This window comes from Antedon mediterranea, chromosome 9, assembly GCF_964355755.1.
Source record: "Antedon mediterranea chromosome 9, ecAntMedi1.1, whole genome shotgun sequence".
NCBI classification, from domain to species: domain Eukaryota; kingdom Metazoa; phylum Echinodermata; class Crinoidea; order Comatulida; family Antedonidae; genus Antedon; species Antedon mediterranea.
In genome coordinates, this window is record NC_092678.1 from 8,549,113 (window position 1) to 8,569,034 (window position 19,922).

Genomic DNA, 19,922 nt, shown 5'->3' on the forward strand with positions numbered 1-19,922 from the left:
TAATGATCGCGCGGCGCCTCTGATATGTTGGTTTTTGGGAAAGAGAACAGTTTAGCGTGGTCGGTTTTGTTGTGAACTATATTGAATGTAATTATTGATTACATTTAATTGTACTAACAAATCAGAAAGATGTTATACCTTGAAGATTACTTAGAGAGTAAGTATTGATCAAATAGTATCATACATCAAGTAGCCTATACTAATACTATCCACACATTATATTAGGCCTAGGCCTCTCTCTAGGCCTCTAGGCTAGGCGAGTAAATTGCAATATCAGTTGTGTGGTGGTGGCATCATACAGACGGCTTAGGTCCATCTCGGCCGCCGACAACCTCGGCCGCCGGTTACAGAACGCGATATTGTATGGAGCGCCAAAAGTGCCTGTTATGATAGTGTAATAGTGATGATGAATTACAGTCGAAGCGGCCGCCAACCAAAGCGGCCGCTAGTTCAATAACGGTAATCTGTATGGAACGCCGTGTGCGCTTTGATTGTCGTTGTTTTGTAATCTTAGATATAATGCAATACTGTAGAAAGATTCGATAGGCCTAGTATGTAAATGAGATATAAAGATTCGGCAATACCGTACGTAAACTATTAATGCAATACTGTATAAAGATTCGATAGTATGTAAATGAGATATAAAGATTCGGCAATACCGTACGTAAATTATTAATGCAATACTGTATAAAGATTCGATAGTATGTAAATGAGATATAAAGATTCGGCAATACCGTACGTAAATTATTAATGCAATACTGTATAAAGATTCGATAGTATGTAAATGAGATATTAAGATTCGGCAATACCGTACGTAAATTATTAATGTAGTACTGCATAAAGATTCGATAGTATGTAAATGAGATATTAAGATTCGGCAATACCGTACGTAAATTATTAATGCAATACTGCATAAAGATTCGATAGTATGTAAATTTTTCGTTTATATAGATTTAATTGATATTTTTTAGGAACTAGATTATTTATGTGGATATTTTTTATTTGGTTAATAAATATTTATTATCAATCATTAAACTAATTTATTTTTTTTTGTATTTCACAGGTCTCGGAGAAGGACTGTCTTTTCAAAATGGCCATTTCTAAACACGTTTAAATATTATTAGGCATAATATTATATTTGGCATATAATAATTTACCTCTATTTATATGTACTGTATTACTTAATATATTATATAGAGAATATACGTCTGTGTCTTTTATTATGCAAACAATTACGTAAAAGAGAACAATTTATTTAAAAACAATAATTTTTACAAACAATAATTTTTACAATATAGCCCATAAAGCCAGCGTATCCATTTTTATACTTATGCATACTGTGGCAGATTATATCATATCTGTGTCGTTAACAACATACTATTCGATCACCTTATTTTTATTTCTATTTTATTTATATCCGTAATGTAGGATAATATTAAGTTTATAATGATTATTGTTGAGGCACATCACGTGTCGGTGTATATTTTATTTCTAATGTTTAAAATAGTTTTTAGTAAAATGATCATTATATGCGAGTTACTGAAATAAACCCCCGAATAAGCCATATTGGAGATGCGCCTTCTATGATCGTGCAGCTGTTTCCCGTAACAATATGTTATTTTGCTGACGGGGTTTCCCCTTTTTAAAAAAAACGCACTTGTTAGTGTGTCAAATCATGGAAAAAACACGTACGGTCGTTGTCCATGGCCAGGTAAAGATGACGTCTATTACTAATAACCATACGTTTGAAACGTCTATAGGAGGCCTCTTGCACGTGTTTTTGTGAAACGATCCAATGAGCTATGCTCGACGCGATTATGAGATCATGTTCCGAATATGAGCACTGTTTCTAATTTGACAGTAGGATTTACGTATATACGTCAGCGATACTATAGATTTTAATTTGAAAAATTTTTTATTTCTTCATTTATCATAATCATTTAATGTAAATAATTAAGTAAGTGCAACTTAGTGTCTCACATTCATACGCCGTTCGTAAATCTAAATGTTTAAATATCAGTACAGATTACCTCTTTGAGAATCGTGTCCACCTTATTATCCATACATTATTCTCACATCTATCATTAATTGTACATCATAGTCCTACTGTAGGCCAAGTAGATTGATTTATAACAGCATAGTATCTGTATATTTTATTATTATCCCAAAACCATGCTCACTTCAAAGTGGCGGATATCGAATGCAAAAATCATCATCCATGCATCATCTTCCTTTATTGCATAAACCTCCTAAGTCACCCCTAAGCTTGTATAGAACGAGTTTCGTAATTAACTGTGATTAAAAAATACGCAATAGGCACGTTTAACTATTACATTATTATTTATTATTTTCAAAACTTTAAACAGTGGCATGCCAATCTTTTCAAAAACTTGCACAATATTCAATAAAACAAAACATTTTTAAAACGATTTTCTAAAAGAACACATTACACTTCATTAAAACCTGTAAGATAAAATTAAAACACAAATTATTTATAAATAATGAGATAATATTTATATTTACTGTACTCAAAAAATAACGATCGAGGTTAAAAATAATGTGAAATAGTAGGCCTATTATTAGAAATTCTAATATTCAAAATTAACTGAAAACATAATGAGCGTTTTCATTAAAAATTTATCTAATGCGCCATATACAAATTAGCGCGACCAAAATAAAACGCGACCGATATCAAACGTAACTAATATGATAAAAAGCGTATCTAGCGGCGCTCCATACAAAATACCGGATGTTGATTTTATCGCGACCGATTTCAAGCGCGACCGATTTCATCTGACACCTTTAGGGGTATCACAAATAATATTTTTTCAAAGTTAACCAGCTTTAGATATAAAATAAATCGAATAGTAAAATATATTGATATTGATTGATATCACTACTACTAATTTAATAATTAGAAAAAAAGCATTTATTAAAACAATAATTAAAAGTTAATTAATGAATTTATTAATTAGTATCGGGATTAGTATGCTTATTCAGAACAAAATACACAAGTTCTGCCAATTGTTGCATCCACATGAGTACTGTATTTATTTGACATAGGCTTGCTAATGCGTGACGATAATCTAACGTGACGGTTACAATGTTCCTATATAATTACTTCTTTCTAGGAATTCTCCGCCACGCCCAAGTTCACATATCACGATTAACTGAAAGTTTAACAAAACATCTATAAAGTAAAGACTCAATAGTTACTACAATAGTTTCATTAAGATGATATGCCTGCCTCCTAATCTTATGTGTATATAAGTATACGCTTACCGAAAGTAGGCCTAAGCAACCAAAGTAATACACTAGCATCCCACTGATGTGTCCATTAACCACCATTGTCTTGTACTAACTGACTGACCTTGGCCACAGAACACAGTGAGCTAATTTGCATAATAATGCCACCTGTGAGCACTACTAACTAGCCAATCAGCAAAGAGTTACTCAAGTGGAACAATGAGCTAACTTGGCTTCATAGAGCCACACAATAAATAAAGTACAGTAAATTAATAGTAAAACTTCTTAATTTGGCCTTTACACCGGCCCCTTAATTGTGAACCACAATTATCTATAACAAACTTGGCCAAATATATTCTTTTTCTTTAACAGAACAAATTAATTATTTAATTTAAAAGTTCTTTTTTCTTTAAGCATTTAGTTATCTGCCTCTAGAAGTAAGCACAACTTGTCAATTGGTCGCTGGAGTACTGTAGTTGCAGTTTTTACTTCGACCACTCTAACATATCCATTTCTGTCAGTCATTACTTTCAGCACCCTACCAAGTGCCCATGTGTTGCGGGGTGTGTTTTCCATCAACAAAACTATATCTCCAACAGCAAAGTTCCTTCTGGGATTTATCCATTTCCGGCGTACTTGTAACGTAGGCAAGTACTCTTTTGTCCACCTTTTCCAAAAGAGATCAGCTAGGTGTTGAACTTGACGCCAACGTCGACGTGGATAATTGTCATCTTTGCTAAAGATTCCAGGTTGTAAAACTTTACCTTTGCTTAACAACAAATCATTTGGTGTTAATGCCTGCAGATCATTAGGGTCATCAGAAACAGTAGTAATGGGACGGCTATTTAGTGTTGCTTCAACCTTACAGAATAGTGTATGAAGACCCTCATCATCAAATCGATGCATTTGGTGATGCATTAGTGAGTACAATATTTTCCGTACCGAACGTATTAACCGTTCCCAAACACCGCCGAAATGAGAACCATGCGGTGGATTAAATTTCCAAGCTATACCTTTTTGACTCAAAGTATTTGTCAGTTTGGTTTGGTTCCACTTGCTGATTTCTTCCCGTAACTCTCTTTCAGCACCAACTAAATTTGTCCCGTTGTCGGACAGTATCATATTGGGTGTACCTCTTCTAGCAATAAAACGTCTTATTGCGTTAATGCATGAAGCGGTATCAAGCGAATGAGCAACTTCAAGATGCACTGCCCTACTGGTAAAGCAAGTGAATATTACCCCATATCGTTTTTGTACAGCACGTCCCCGTTTCACTTCCAGGGGTCCAAAATAATCCATTCCAATATTAGAAAATGGTGGCATATTTGGTTTAAGACGTTCTTCAGGTAAATCTGCCATCATTTGTTCGCCAGCCTTGCCCTGATACTTGCGACAGACTACACATTTTGACGTCAATCTCTTTATGGCTTCATTTGCTCCTAAGATCCAATATTTTTGTCTTACTCGTGCAAGTATGGCATTTTTACCAAGATGTCCCGTCAATCTATGTGTCTCTTCTAGTAGCAAATTTGAGACAACATGTTTCTTCGGCAACAGGATCGGATGTTTCATCTCGTATGGTATAGATGCTTGTTCCAGACGTCCTCCCACTCTCAGAATTCCATCTTTTATAAACGGATTCAATTTATAAATGGAACTAGATTTCTTTAGTTTACCATGCAATTCACCTTCTTTTAGTGAGTTTAGCTCATCAGGAAACTGTTTGGTTTGTACGTAGCGAATTATCGCTTCTTCTGCTGTTTCCAGTATTTCAGGAGATATTGGATTACCGTTACATTGCAGCTTCTTGTTTTCAGCTTGGGTTTGAGTTTGATTATGGTTGTTATTTAATTTTCTCTTCTTCAGAGCCGCTTGTTCCCGTAATTTACATTTTAGCCTTAAAATCCAACCAACCGCTATCTTCAACCTCATCCATGTTGAATAACGAGAGAACAACCTTTTAATTATTTCTGAGGACCCATTTACGATAACAGCATTTGCAGTCGTTTTCACTTCTGGGTCATTATCCAAAATAGGTTGAGGTTGTATATCATACTTAGGCCAGTTATCCTCCGATTTCCACAAGAAGTCTGGGCCTTTCAGCCACCGTTGATTTTGTAACAAATTTCGGAAATCGAGACCTCTTGAGGCATCATCAGCTGGATTACATTTGGATTCCACATATCTCCACTGGCTGCTCTCCGATGATTCTCTGATTGTGTGAATTCGGTTCGCCACAAACGTATGGAAATGTGCAGATTCATTAGATATCCATTTTAAAACTGACATGCTGTCCGTCCAAAATAAAACTTTATGCACCTGACAACTTAACTCATCCATAATAATTTTGTTAACACGAACAGCTAACATAGCGGCTGTCAGCTCCATGCGTGGCACTGTCACCTTCTTCAATGGTGCAACTCTGGATTTTCCAATAAGTAGAGAACAATGTATCTTTCCGTCAACATCTTCTAATCGGAGATAAGATACCATTCCATAACCTTGGTTACTAGCATCCGAGAAGTTGTGTATCTGACAAGACTTCACCTTTCCGAAAATAGATGGTTTAAAGCATCTAGGGATAATCAATTTATCTAGATTTGTTAAATTGTTTAACCATTGCTGCCATCTTGCTAAGTCGTTACCAGTTAATTCTTGGTCCCATTGAACATTATTTCTGCACATTTCTTGAAGGAGGATTTTAGCGGGTAAAATAAACGGTGCCGCAAATCCCAAAGGATCGTATACTGAGCTGATTATAGAAAGAACGTTTCTTCTAGTTGGTTGTCGACTTGGTACAACATTCTTAAATCCAAGAGTATCAGCGACTACTGACCATCTAATTCCTAGAGCTCGTTCTATCGAAAGTTTCTCATAATCTAATTCTATGTTTTCAAACTCTTTGGCTCGTTCAGCTGCTGGAACCGAAAGTAGTACTTCTCGCTTGTTGCTTACCCATTTCGATAACTTGAAACCACCCATTTCACAAAGTGTGGTAAGCTGCTGAATAAGAGATACTGCTTGGTCACTTGAACTAACCGATTTGAGGCAATCGTCAACATCAAAGTTACCCAACACTGTATCGGCTACTATCGGATCGAATAAATTCTTGTTCCTCTGTGCAGTCAAACGCAGTGCAAAGTTGGCACACGAAGGCGATGAGACAGCCCCAAACAAATGAACTGTCATTCTGTAGATAACTGGATCAATGCTTAGATTACCTTGCGGCCACCAATAAAACCGAAGAAAATCACATTCATCTTTGGGAACATGAACTTGGTAAAACATCGATACAATGTCTCCCATGATTGCAACATTCTCTTGTCGGAAACGCAATAAGACGCCAATGAGGTTGTTGGTTAGGTTTGGACCTTGAAGGAGAAGGTCGTTTAGTGATACCCCATGGTATTTACAAGTACAGTCGAAGACGACACGAACTTTGTCTGGTTTCTTGGGGTGATACACCCCATGATGCGGGATGTACCATACCTTCCTGTCAGCTCTAGCTAAATCCTTAATAGGGACAATTTCTGCATACCCATTTTGTATTATTTTAGACATGAAGTCGTTATAATCAGAATGTAGCTTGGAGTCTCTCCGGAGCCTCTTTTCTAAACCTTTTAGTCGACGTACAGCTACTTCAGAGTTATCGGGCAAGTTCAAGTCACTTCTGAAAGGTAAACTAATTTGATAGTGGCCATCTTTCAACCTACAGGATTTTTCCACTACCGCCATAAATCTTCTGTCCTCTTGAGACCATTCTTTCCTGTCGTCAATTGTACGTTCAGGAAAGTCATAATTAATGCATTCTCTTACTAACTTCTCTAGTTTTCTGTTGTCTTCAACTTCCTGTATCGCACTTATAGTGGCTTTGTTCACTGCCAAGATATCTTCTTTACCAGACCTGGATCCATCGTTCCGAATTACGTTCCATGCTATCCAACCTAAAGCTGTCTGTGTCGCATGTGGGCTCCCAGCTGGTCCGGTTCTAACTTGCCTTGGCGTGTATGCATCTGGAACATTATTTCCAATTAACAAACCAATGTCGGCGTTGACATGTGGAAGATGGACATCTGAAAAGTGTGGCCAATGCCGAACATCGCTGGCAGTAGGTATGTGATGGTGAGAAACTGGCATCCTATCTTTAGTATAAACTTTAGGTAATTCTGTTATATTCAAACTATCAAGACTTAGGATTTCTAAACCTTCCACCACGTAGGTATACATTGTATGTGGTACACCCATTGTTTCGATTGTGATCTTCATTTTATGACCGGTCCCACACACTTCTTTCATCAGAGCACTGGAGCAGAAAGACACATTGCTACCAGGATCAAGAAATGCATATGTGACGACTTCCTTAATACTATTTCTCATTCTCACTCTTACTGGAACAATTGCCATCGTACAGTCTCCATCACATTCTGTATTTTCTGTATCAGAACCATATACATCTGCAAAACTTGAGCTACCGTCTATCTGTGTCTGTGTAGTAGTGGATTTGGTCTTTGAAGTGTCCGTGTTAGGAGCTACTGTCTTGGGAGCCTCCATATTATTAGCTATTGTCTTTGAAATATCCACAGCGTTTCCTTCTCTGCCAGAAACATGCAAAACTGAAGGGTGATGCCCCTGACATTTCTTACAAACTGCCTTATTGCGACAATGCTGTTTCATATGACCTGGTTTCAAGCAGCCAAAACACAAACCCTTGCTTCTCAGAAAATGTATGCGGCCCTGCAGGGTAAGTGTTTCAATCTTTCGGCAACCCATTAGTGAATGCGAGGTATTCATGCAGTACAGGCATCTTGTAGTTTGTGAATTTGCCTTATTACTGCTCAGAATAGAACCATCCAAGTTCTGCCCGTCTGAAAGGTTGGTTGCTGTGCTGACTCTCCCTCTACTCTTTGTCTGTGCCGGCCCCTGTACACCAAAGTCATCTCCACATAATGCAAGTTTACCATAAGTAGGGTCATTAGCCTTTTTTGCTTCGTTCTTCACAAACTGCACAAGAAGTTTAAACGCCACTGTCTGCTTGTTTTCTTTAGTTTTCTGCACTAAACTTCTCCATTTGTCATGAAGGGAGTAAGGAAGCCTCTTCACAATCTTCTTCATGTTTTCAGAGTACTCAAGAATTTTCATAGAATCAACGCATCTTACCGCATTTTCACATTCTACCAGAAATATTGAGAAGGCATCTAAAGCTTTAGGGTTACCATCTTTGATTACTGGCCAAGCTAGTGCCTTTCTAATAAAGGCATTTGCGATTAATTCTGTATCTCCATATCGTTCCTCCAATTCATGTAAAGCTGCTTGGTACCCCAACTCGGCATCAAGATAACTAAAGCCATTTACAATCTTCTTTGCTTCTCCGTAGGTAAACTGCTCTAAGTAGTACAACCGCTCATCATCACTTTCCGTATTTCTCACAACTCTGGCTTGAAACTGTCGCATGAATTTTTTATATTCCATGGGATCACCACCAAACTTCATCATTTCCGGTGTTGGCCTCTGAAGCTGTTTCACCAGTGCCTGAGGAAGATCTGTGGTAATAGTCGGCATTCCATATGGATTAGTAATCTTCCCGTTTACATCAGGTACACGAACCTCATCACCATACACAGGTACCTTATCCTGAACATGTACTCGATGATCTTCGATATGTGCACACACATCAACATGTGTATGTGCATTAACTTTACCATCCAATGAACTTGCAAGTCTAGCTCTCGGAGCCCTATCAATATCAAGGCTATCACTGAATACAGAACCTGCCTCACTATCAAACTTATCAAGCACTCTGCTTCTTGCTTCAAGGACGTCCACCTCTGTCTGTAGTCTCATCTCTTCTTCTTTCAATCTTAAACTTAACTTCTGAAGTTCTAATTGGTGCACGTTTCTAAGAGATGCTGCCCTGGCTTTAAGTTCAGCTCTTTTCTGCTCACTTCGTAGCCTTTCCGACACAGCCAAACTATGCTGAGACGACCTTCTTGACACAATAGATCCAGGTGGATTGGGTCTCTTACTGGAAGCTATTCCAAACCATTCTTCCATTGAAGCCTTAAAATTGCCAAGCCAATTGCTTCTTTCATCATACCATTTAATTCTATAACTAACACGTTCCTCGTCAGACAACAGAGCATAATATTCATCATGCCTTTGGAGAAATTCTTCATACATGCCCATCCATGCCTTATATTCATTTCTCATTACTTCCAAATCAGGATTACTCCCCTTCACATACTGAATACGTTCAGATTTTTCTTTAACGGCCTTAAAACTGTAATGAATATTTCTCAACTTTAAATCCTTATTATATTCAAGACCTTTCTCAGTGGGCACTCTACGCCTTCTTGTACTATCACCAATTAATCCTGCTGTACTCATTCTCAGCCTTTTCGTTAATGCTTATTCAGAACAAAATACACAAGTTCTGCCAATTGTTGCATCCACATGAGTACTGTATTTATTTGACATAGGCTTGCTAATGCGTGACGATAATCTAACGTGACGGTTACAATGTTCCTATATAATTACTTCTTTCTAGGAATTCTCCGCCACGCCCAAGTTCACATATCACGATTAACTGAAAGTTTAACAAAACATCTATAAAGTAAAGACTCAATAGTTACTACAATAGTTTCATTAAGATGATATGCCTGCCTCCTAATCTTATGTGTATATAAGTATACGCTTACCGAAAGTAGGCCTAAGCAACCAAAGTAATACACTAGCATCCCACTGATGTGTCCATTAACCACCATTGTCTTGTACTAACTGACTGACCTTGGCCACAGAACACAGTGAGCTAATTTGCATAATAATGCCACCTGTGAGCACTACTAACTAGCCAATCAGCAAAGAGTTACTCAAGTGGAACAATGAGCTAACTTGGCTTCATAGAGCCACACAATAAATAAAGTACAGTAAATTAATAGTAAAACTTCTTAATTTGGCCTTTACAATACATGTAGAATACGTGCGTATGCGCTGCATTAAATTTTAATTACTCACAATACAAGCATCGGTGGCGTACCATACAATTCGACTTTTTAATCCGGCGGCCGAGATTGTCGGCGGCCGAGATGGATCTAACCCCCTATACCTACAGTATTCAATATTTTTGTTTTTTTATTAATTTTTTGAGCAGGTATGTGAAGAGATTGGGTATTTGAATGAAGTCATTACACAACCCCCCCCCCCCCCCAAAGGATCGCCAAAATTTTATTTTTAGTAACACAAAATAAAACTACTACACAACAGTAGGCAACCACATGACAATTTTCACCAGAATTTTAAGACATATTTCGTATAATTCTTTTAATCATTATCTTTATAGTGATCGAGCAGTTGCCTATGGATTTGCGTGAAAGATTTACAGAAATTCGAGAGATGGATTTACAAGTACAAAGTAAACAAAATTGTTTAAACAAAATTAATTAACATACAGTATGTTATGTGTCTGTATGTGTATTGTAGTTTTTATCTTGAAGTCTACTGTAATTTTTTACCAACAAGCCCCACTTTTCTAAATACTCAGTATAACATATGCATTAGGTAGGTATTACTGTAGGATAACACCAAAATACAGTGATCCCTTTTCTTTGGCACAATTTCACTGCGGAAAAACAATAACAAATGTTAATGTAGATAAACTACATTCAATTAGACCTATTGTACCAGTGACCCAAATTGAACTGGTCCAGTTTGTGCAATGCAAATTCAATTTAAGCTCAACTGTAAATTTTATCCATTTTCACCAAATAGTAAATACTCATTTTTTTTTAAAAACAGAAACGGACTAATTTGTGTAGTTTACTTAAATTTTAGATTCAGTGGACAACTTAGGAGCAAGAGTGAAAACATTTTTTGATAGCTGCCGTAAGGATAAAGTCGAGAAGAAGGAGCAACAGTACAATGGTATTCGAAAGGTAAATATTGTATAGCTTGGTGGCCTGTACATCATGAAAACACGTTTTCCATGACTGTGTCTGTCAAACCGCAGCATAGTTGTCTTTCGCTTTCATGACGCGACAAGTGACTACAGAACTGAAATCGGAAAATTCTTCTGCATGTGAGCATGCCTAGAATGACTTATTTTCTACAAACATTTTTTTAATCAAAACTACATACAGTAAATTAATGAATTAATTAGTTTTTGGTTCTGACTTTCATACTTAATATTACCCATTAACAAGATAACTAGAGAGGCTGCTTCTCAAAAAGAAGATTAATAGGTTTTAATTTTGTGTGTTAATATTCTGCTCAAGTGTGAGAAGATGATTAGAAGTTTTGCGACATAATTGTTATATGAATGTGTATAAATATTTTAATTGAGGACAAAATAAAGTAAGATCTGAAGTGTAAACATCAAAACTAACAAAAAGTAATTGAGATTTTATTTAACAATCAATATTATTATACTTAATGAATATTTATGGTGAAATCGGGCAAATAACTTCATTAGGAGAAAGATGAAAGTTTATTTTCACCAAGCAAAGCAAAATAAAGATAGATCATTTAATCTTTCACCAAATTAAATTTTTTGTTCCATTGCATGAATATACAACATTCATTATTTAATATTTTTATATCGCCTACTTTTAATGAGAGGTTAGGCCAACGAGATGGTAGCAATTTATTTTTTTTTATTATTTTAATTATAGCCATGCATTCCTGTTGCTGACTGTGCAATAACACAATAATAATAATCCATGTCAGAGTTTGATAGCAACAGTCTATTAAACCCCATGTGACCCACAATCATCCAATCAAATGACAATACATCTAAAAATTATGATTATTTGTATATTTTTGCATGTTCATTTTCTACAGGATTATTATAAAACTTTAGAAGATGCTAATGAGAAAGTTCAAATGACCAATCAGATCTATGAACAAGTCGACAGACATTTACGAAAATTAGACCAAGAACTTGCTAAATTTAAAATGGAATTAGAAGCAGACAATGCAGGAATCACGGAAATCCTAGAAAGAAGTACGTTAAGTGGGTTTGATCAGTTCTAACTTTCATTTGTGACTACCGTATATTAAGGATTGAGATTACATTTTTGTCAACATACATAATATTGAGAATGATGAGAATTACAAAGATGAAAAGGGCCTTAATAATTGTTATCCTGGATTTATCTAAGCGCTGTACAGTAGGTACATATTATTACCCCAGTTATTTTGGATAAAACGTGTATGGAAATATACTCCCATAATGCAGTAGTAATCGGTCCAAAGTTGTGTCTTGACTTTACCCGGTACCTATTGTACACTTGAGTAAAGTAAAGTTTCTTGCCGAAGGGTAAACATTCAACTTTTATTGCCAAAAAAAGAAATATGTATATATATATAAATATATATTTAAAAAAAAAAAGAAATAAATTACAGCATGGCAATAGGAGGTTAAAAAAATAGGGTACAAGCAATGCGGCAAGCATCGGATTCAGACCCACTATCCCAACGCCCTTAATGATGAATTTATTATACAAAGTTTTTAATATATTAATTTTATTAACAATTTTATTTAAATGTTCTATTTAAAATTTTTTTATCAATAGCAGAATCATGAATTTTTTTAAAATGCTTCCATCATTTTTTATTTATACTATACAGGATCATTAGACCTTGATAAACCTATTCCTGGTTCGGGACAACATATTGTTAGTCGAGGAGAAAGTAAGCTAAATTTTTCTTTTTTTAGATCAGAGATTCAACATTATTATATATATCTATTGATATATTGATACTAATACCAAGGCTGACAATGTATTTATTTGTAATATTCTATTATGGACCTTTTGTTTTTACAATGCAGGGCTCGATTTAGTGCTAGCCCGGCGTACAATGGCTAGTAAAAACAGCTCCGGGCTACCTAAAGTATCTTCCTTTAAGCCCGGATGGCTAGTAGGTTGTGGGAACTCGAAATTGGGACGAAATGACCTCATAAAAATAACTCCAGCATAAAAGACATATATGTCTTGGCAACATCATAAAAAAAAACCACTCGCGCGCTGCTGCTGTGGCCATAACAAGTGATGATGTAGGCGGAGCCTCTCATAATCAAACAAATTTCCCGAATTTTGATTGGCCATTTATGTTTTTGTCACCCAGGTTATTGTGAGTAGGCGGAGCTTCATTATCAGGTCAAACATGTCACAAAAATATGACCATAAATAACGAACTGTGATTGGCCAAATGTAGTAGAATTTTGCCAATGTTAAAAATAACTTGTCTAGTCTTGTCATCAGGCCTGGTTGTCACAGATCAAAGCTAGGGATATTTTGTAGGGCTGGGTGGCTGGCTCTATCCCTGTAGGTAGGCCATGGAGGCCATATTTTATAATATGCGTAGGAGGCCTAGATAGAATCAAAAGCCATCGTTTGGCATCGTGATGGCTGCTCAGCAGCAGCTAGGCCTAGCTAGATACTACCTAGGCCTAGGCCTATAGTACCATTTTGGTACAGTAGGCCAGGTGCTCCAACCAATGCGATCTAGTAGGTAGGTCTATCCTAGCTACCCTACTATAATAATAGGCTCTAGGCCTAGGCCTCTAGCCTAAGGTAGACAGAATCTAATTAGTTTTCTTGGCTAGGTTGAAGCCCAACAACAAAAAGACCTCAATAAATCGATTCTGTGAATATGTTGAGCATGAAATAGACTATGCTTCGCAACGCAAAGTTAATTTTTATAATGTGAACCGGAATGTGAACAATAAAGAAATACAATTTTGTGTAATTTTTCATGCAATTATAGTTTAATACAGTTTGTATGTAAATGTGTAGCAATTCTCGAGCGTTTAGATTAGTACGCCCTCTATTGTACAAAATGCCTGAATTCATTTATATGGCGGCCCTGCTATCACGGTGCGATAATAAGAGTGGGCTAGTAAAATAAATTATGGGCTAGTGAAATCTACAGTGAACTAGCCCAGTGGGCTAGCAACATGAAAAAGATAAATCGAGCCCTGCAATGTAACGCAACTACACGGAGGTTGAGTCTAAAAGTCATTCTGGTCATGCTTAGAACATACTGTGTGTAGACTCAATAACTAGATAGTGGTAATAGCATAGCATACTTATGTACAGTGGAACCTTAGTTTTACATACCCTGATTTTACGTTCCCTGGATTTTACGTACGCCTAAAATAACCGATTCATCATTTTCTTACATTGAGGGCGCAATTTAACAACATCAAATCATACATTCCCCCTACAGCAGCGACTGTTTTTATTGATGGAAAATACAAGAACATTGATATTTTAATTTACACTTTATTTAAACATCGCACAGCCTGTATATACAGTACTGTACTTTTTTAGTTAGGTCTCACATCTTGCTAGCCTGGCCAGGCCTAGCTATTGACAACCTGCATGCTGTACAGTAAAGTAGGCAAACACGGTAGCCTACAGTAGCTACGATCTCTACGTATTTGGGGTTAATTTAAGGTCAACCTTGATTTTACGAATTCTGTGTTTTACGTACGCCTAAAGGTTCTACTGTACTGTATTATATCGTTTGAGTTGTAGTTATGCACTTGTTACTTGATACAGTAATTTTATAATACATTTAATTTATAATTAATAACAAACAATAAAAAATATCAAACGGCAAAAGCGCCAGACAAATGCGCTACACACCAAATTTCCATTTCTTAACATTTCCAGTTATTAACTTGTACTGATAATTCCTATAAATTGTTTTAATTCTAGAACGAAAACACCACACAACAGAAAACCATTCAGAAAAGAAGATGCATACACAAGAGAAGTTGGCCTTGACATCTGTTGAAAATACTTCAAGCACCTTATCCAGCGGTCATTCCAGTAGCAGCAACAGCAGCAGTGTCAAGAGTGAGAGTAAAGAACCAGTGACGTCATCCTCATCAGCCAGTTTGTCATACAGTCTTGGTACGGTTGGCGCCAATAGTTCCAATCCATTGGCGTTGGCTGCTGCTCAGGCAGTTTCTAATACATTACAAGTAAGTATGGTACTAATCATTAAGTCTGGGTACAATTGGTGCTTTAACAGTTGAAATACACCTGGCTTTGGTGGCTGTTTGGCAGTTTCTAATACATTACAAGTAAGTAAAGTACTAATCATTAAGTCTGGGTACAATTGGTGCTTTAACAGTTGAAATACACCTGGCTTTGGTGGCTGCTTGGCAGTTTCTAATACGTTACAGATAAGTGGTAATGTTTGTTTCTAAATACAGTTGATTATAATATTGGAAATCCACTGGCTTTGGTGGATTCTCAGACAGTATTTATTTTTATTTACTTAATACCATCTTTAATGAGGGTGGCCTCTCCCGTTCCAGTGAGGGAACTGATCGAATTTGAGGCCAAGTAAGCCTAAATACTGCATCAATGTTGTCATAATTGTTAAACTACCAAGCCATGTTGATGAAGCTAATTCTAGAGGTTCCTATTTCCTTAAAATCATGTAACAAAAACACATGAATAACTCTTTTATTCCATTACTGGTAGTTGTTAAGCTCAAGCTAAACCACTTTTATAATATTTTCTGTTTATACTTTTCTTCTCAGATGAATCAGGGACGTAGAACGGCAAGCTTTAAAGCAAGTTTTGAAGCGTTGCGTTCTGTAGGTTTTGATCCTACCATAATCACCAAGGATTTCACAATTGGTTCAACCTCCCCGGCAGCGTCATCAGAGAGTACCAGAAGCCAAAGACAACGCAAGTTCGTTGCTTTAATTACTAAATCATTGTAAAATAACATAAGTAATCAGTAATTCTGGATTTTAAATTGCGAATATGTCTGTGTGTCAGCAGCTTATACCACCATAATGCCAACCATTAGTGGCCATGTCTGAACATAGCCTTATGTTTATGCTAAGGAAAGAACATTAAAATCTACTAGTAAATTGTATGAATTCAGAGCTTATAAACTAAAAGTCTTTTGAAGGACATCTTTAAGTAATTAATTATGTTTTTGCTGATAACACATTGTCTGTCCCTGTAGTTATAAAAAAATAATAATAATATAATCGTAAAAAATATATTAAAAACTAAACAATTACTTAGTGTGAGGTATATATTTTTTATAGACAAACCGCAAAAGCTCAGGCCTTATGGGAGAAGCATCAAGCTCAACAAGAACGTCACCAACAGCTTCAGCAGCTTCACCAACAGCAAACAACCCCTCTACCAGATACTCCAGATGCTCCTCTTGTGCCACCGTTACCGGAAGATCCAAGCGTGCCATTAGAATGGACATATGATCCAAATGAGCCTCGTTATTGCATCTGTAACCAAGTGTCGTATGGAGAGATGGTGGGATGTGACAATCCAAATGTAAGTATCAGTGATTGCCTAAGCCTCCTGGTAATCATGGCTTTCCCTATATTTTTTATGTCAGCTCCCGCTAAATGTGCAATTTTTTTTTTACTACAGTAATTCATTTAAATGTATTGTCCCTTGAAACACAAAAAATGAAAAAAAAAATATTCTAAATTTAAATTGGCCATATCAAAGTAATATTAAAGTTATTCACTTTTAAGTCGAAAATTCGAGCCAAAAACAACAGTTTACGTAATTAACAGGTAAATTAATTAGATTACATTTCGTCTGAGAAATCGTCGCAAGCGAAAGTAAACAAAGATTTCAAACCATGAGTATGCATTATGCACGATGCTAATTGTGACCCGATCTCGCAAAACCCTCTCTTTGTCGGCAATTCAAAATTCACGTAATCAGTCAAAATACGTCCAATTCGACTACCCTGGCAGATTACATGTTTTTGCATTTTCGAAATATTTCACTATTTAAGAATACGTCTACCTGATTTAAACTCCCAAAATTTATTTAAAATTATGAAAAAAAAAAGTTTTAAAAACATGTATTTTCCTCAAGCCTAACAATTTATTCACGATCTACGCTAAAATTTTGCGTAAATTCAGTTGAAAGTTGCCGAGTTTGACGACATTTTGATCGCCAGTTCGCTGCACAATATTGAAAGGTCACACATCAAAATAAAGCTCATCCATTTGACATTCCAAATATGGAAGTTTTAGGGCGGAGTTTAAAGAAGGAACCAATGAAATCTTTGATTTACTATGACATAATTTCAGAAAATTCGGTTCTTCGAAGTTTCTGGAACAGCGAACTGCGTGTGTTGCTATGGCGCATCATCGCAATAACAAATGTTATTGGTCAACGCGCTAGATGTTATACGCTCTACGCGCGGAAATAAAAAGTTGTTTACATTTTTGTGAGGTTTTTTTCATTTTACACACAGCATGTCGTAAATTGGAATAAAAACGATTTTAATATTCAAAGTAAAGTGTTCGGCGTGTTCTCCAATAGCTGTATCCTGTATTTGTTTATTCCATAGTAAAATAGACAAGTCAAAAACAATTCACGTCATAAATTCAATTGTATTTTCTATATTTTTTTGGGCTAGGCCTTAATTTTATTATGGTTGTAGGCCTACTACTACTGGGCCTAGCTTTATTTTCAATAATAGTTTTCTTTATACATTTTATATATCCAATCGGCTCTTAATTATTTATTTAATTTATTGTCCAGTCCATTCATATTAAATGTTTTTTTTTAATCATTGGATTCAAGTCCAAACATTACAGCGAATCTGCCACGTTATAAAACAAATAAATGTATTAAATCGTCAATATAATGTACTAGCAACCTGTGACTCTGCAAGGCGCCAGACTTGTCGAGGCTAGTTTACTACTAACGCCGGCCCAGTGTCGATGCACCGCTGCCATACACGGCTTGATGAACACCCATCAGTAGGCCTAAAGTCTTACAGGCGATGACGGCGAAAATCTGAATAGGCCTAGCTAGGCCTAGGCCTGCTTGGTTTTTCGCTGTTGATATCGTAAACACTTACGAAACCAGTTAAAATAAGTTATAATGCTACTTTTCAATAGTGCAAAATAGTTAATTCGAGTGACTAAATAGGTTAAAACGGGGTCTGAAATCAGTCAAATTGACTATGATGTGCACGCTGCTATTATCGCACACACTTCCTGGTATGACGTCATTGTGCCTTAGACCAAAATACCGCGTTGCTACGGAGTGAGTTTTCAGCGCGTATCAAAAAGAATTTCATTGCAAACTTCAAACGCGATTTTCTCGTAAACTAATTGAATGATTTGTAAGTTTTTAAAATGTAATAACTTTTTAAATATTTACTCAATTTTTATGAAATTAACACCACTAAAAAGCTTATGATTAAAATAATCCAAATATATAAAAAAATACAAAATGAATATTTCCGACAAAAGTAGGGTTTTGCCAGATCGGGTCACAATTGGGATTGTTTACAACTCATCACGGTTGAGAAGGTGTTTTCACACAGATCGCGAGGAAGTTTTATGATTATGCATACAGAGTAGCCAAACAAGCGCATTGCATTATGGGATATGTTTTGATTGAAAACTTTGACTGGAAGTCAAAGTTATTTTTTGAACAAAAAAACATCTGTATTTCGGTTAAATTATTTTTTTTTTTGACTAATTTTTGGTGAAAGTTAATAACTATTATGATACTTCAAAATAACCCACTTTTTTTCGAAATTAAAAAAAAAAAAATTTTTTTGAATTAGTCAAAGGGACAATACATCTTTAAGCTTTAGTACTTCTTGAAACATTTATGTTTATTACCGTCAATAAAGATAAGATTAAAACTGCTGAAGCGAGTTGTTTTGTTTATTAATTTATAATTTTATATTTTTATTTTACAGTGCCCTATCGAATGGTTCCATTATGGTTGTGTTGGCATCTTAAATCCACCTAAAGGAAAATGGTATTGTCCGCAGTGTACTTCGTCAATGAAGAGACGTGAAAAGAAAGAAACACATCCAGAAAAAGAGAAGAAAAAAGACAAAAGTCATTAAATTTTGTGTCAAATGCATAGAAAGAAAGTGGCATTAAAAAGGTTGATGTAATAATAATAATGATCCCATGGTATGTCGTAAAAAGGACAAATTTAACTGGAGGGATATAATTGAATACACTGTAACATACATGTATATATTGTCCAATGTGTGATTTTGAAGTAGTTGTGTAGTTTTTAAAAAGTGGTAGAAAAAAGGCAGTTCAGCACAAAACCTGCTGAACCAAATGTAGTTAAAGCAAGCAAGGGCATTTACTGTTGAGTAAACAATAAATATTGTACTAAAATCAAAGAAACAATAACAAGAGTTTTTATTGAAACCAGTTACATACATACAGGTACTGTGATGGTAAGTATTGTACATTTCCTAGTGTAGTGTATATTGGCAAAATGATAATGGTATCGTATATTTATTTTATCTTATTCATAACCTAATTTCTATGAGACAGTTGCATTATACAATGCATTTATTATATAATAGCGCATTCCACAAACAATCTCTTCTCATTGCTGTGTTTGTTACAATTACATGCTTCTCCCCTAAAGCTTGGTTCCCATTAGAACGTAACGCAAGGACGTAAACGCAACGCAAGCGTTTTAATCAATGACAAGCGAAGTTATAGACAGTTAGCAATCACAAGCGAATAAGTCATCGCTTGTGATTGGTCAATTCATTTGCGTTGCGTTACGTCCTTGCGTTGCGTCGCTAGTGGAAACCAAGCTTAAGAGAGTCACGTCATGGTGATGCTGTCAACTACGGCGTTATTTTGTTTGTATGACCGTGGCTGTGTG

The 19,922-nt window shown here is 35.9% G+C and overlaps 2 protein-coding genes across 2 annotated transcripts in view; one reads left to right on the forward strand and one right to left on the reverse strand.

The window, feature by feature from the left end:
- Window positions 1-19,922, reverse strand: part of LOC140059520 (heat shock 70 kDa protein 14-like) — a 51,652-nt gene that overhangs the window by 17,191 nt on the left and 14,539 nt on the right. The window lies entirely within an intron of this gene.
- LOC140059112 (inhibitor of growth protein 3-like) lies at window positions 16-19,413 on the forward strand. Its single transcript, XM_072104952.1, has 9 exons — window positions 16-157; window positions 10,583-10,654; window positions 11,074-11,174; window positions 12,079-12,241; window positions 12,868-12,930; window positions 14,964-15,232; window positions 15,800-15,954; window positions 16,322-16,568; window positions 18,979-19,413. Exons 1-9 carry the CDS (start codon window positions 130-132, stop codon window positions 19,129-19,131), a joined length of 1,251 nt encoding a protein of 416 aa, XP_071961053.1. The 5' UTR covers window positions 16-129; the 3' UTR covers window positions 19,132-19,413.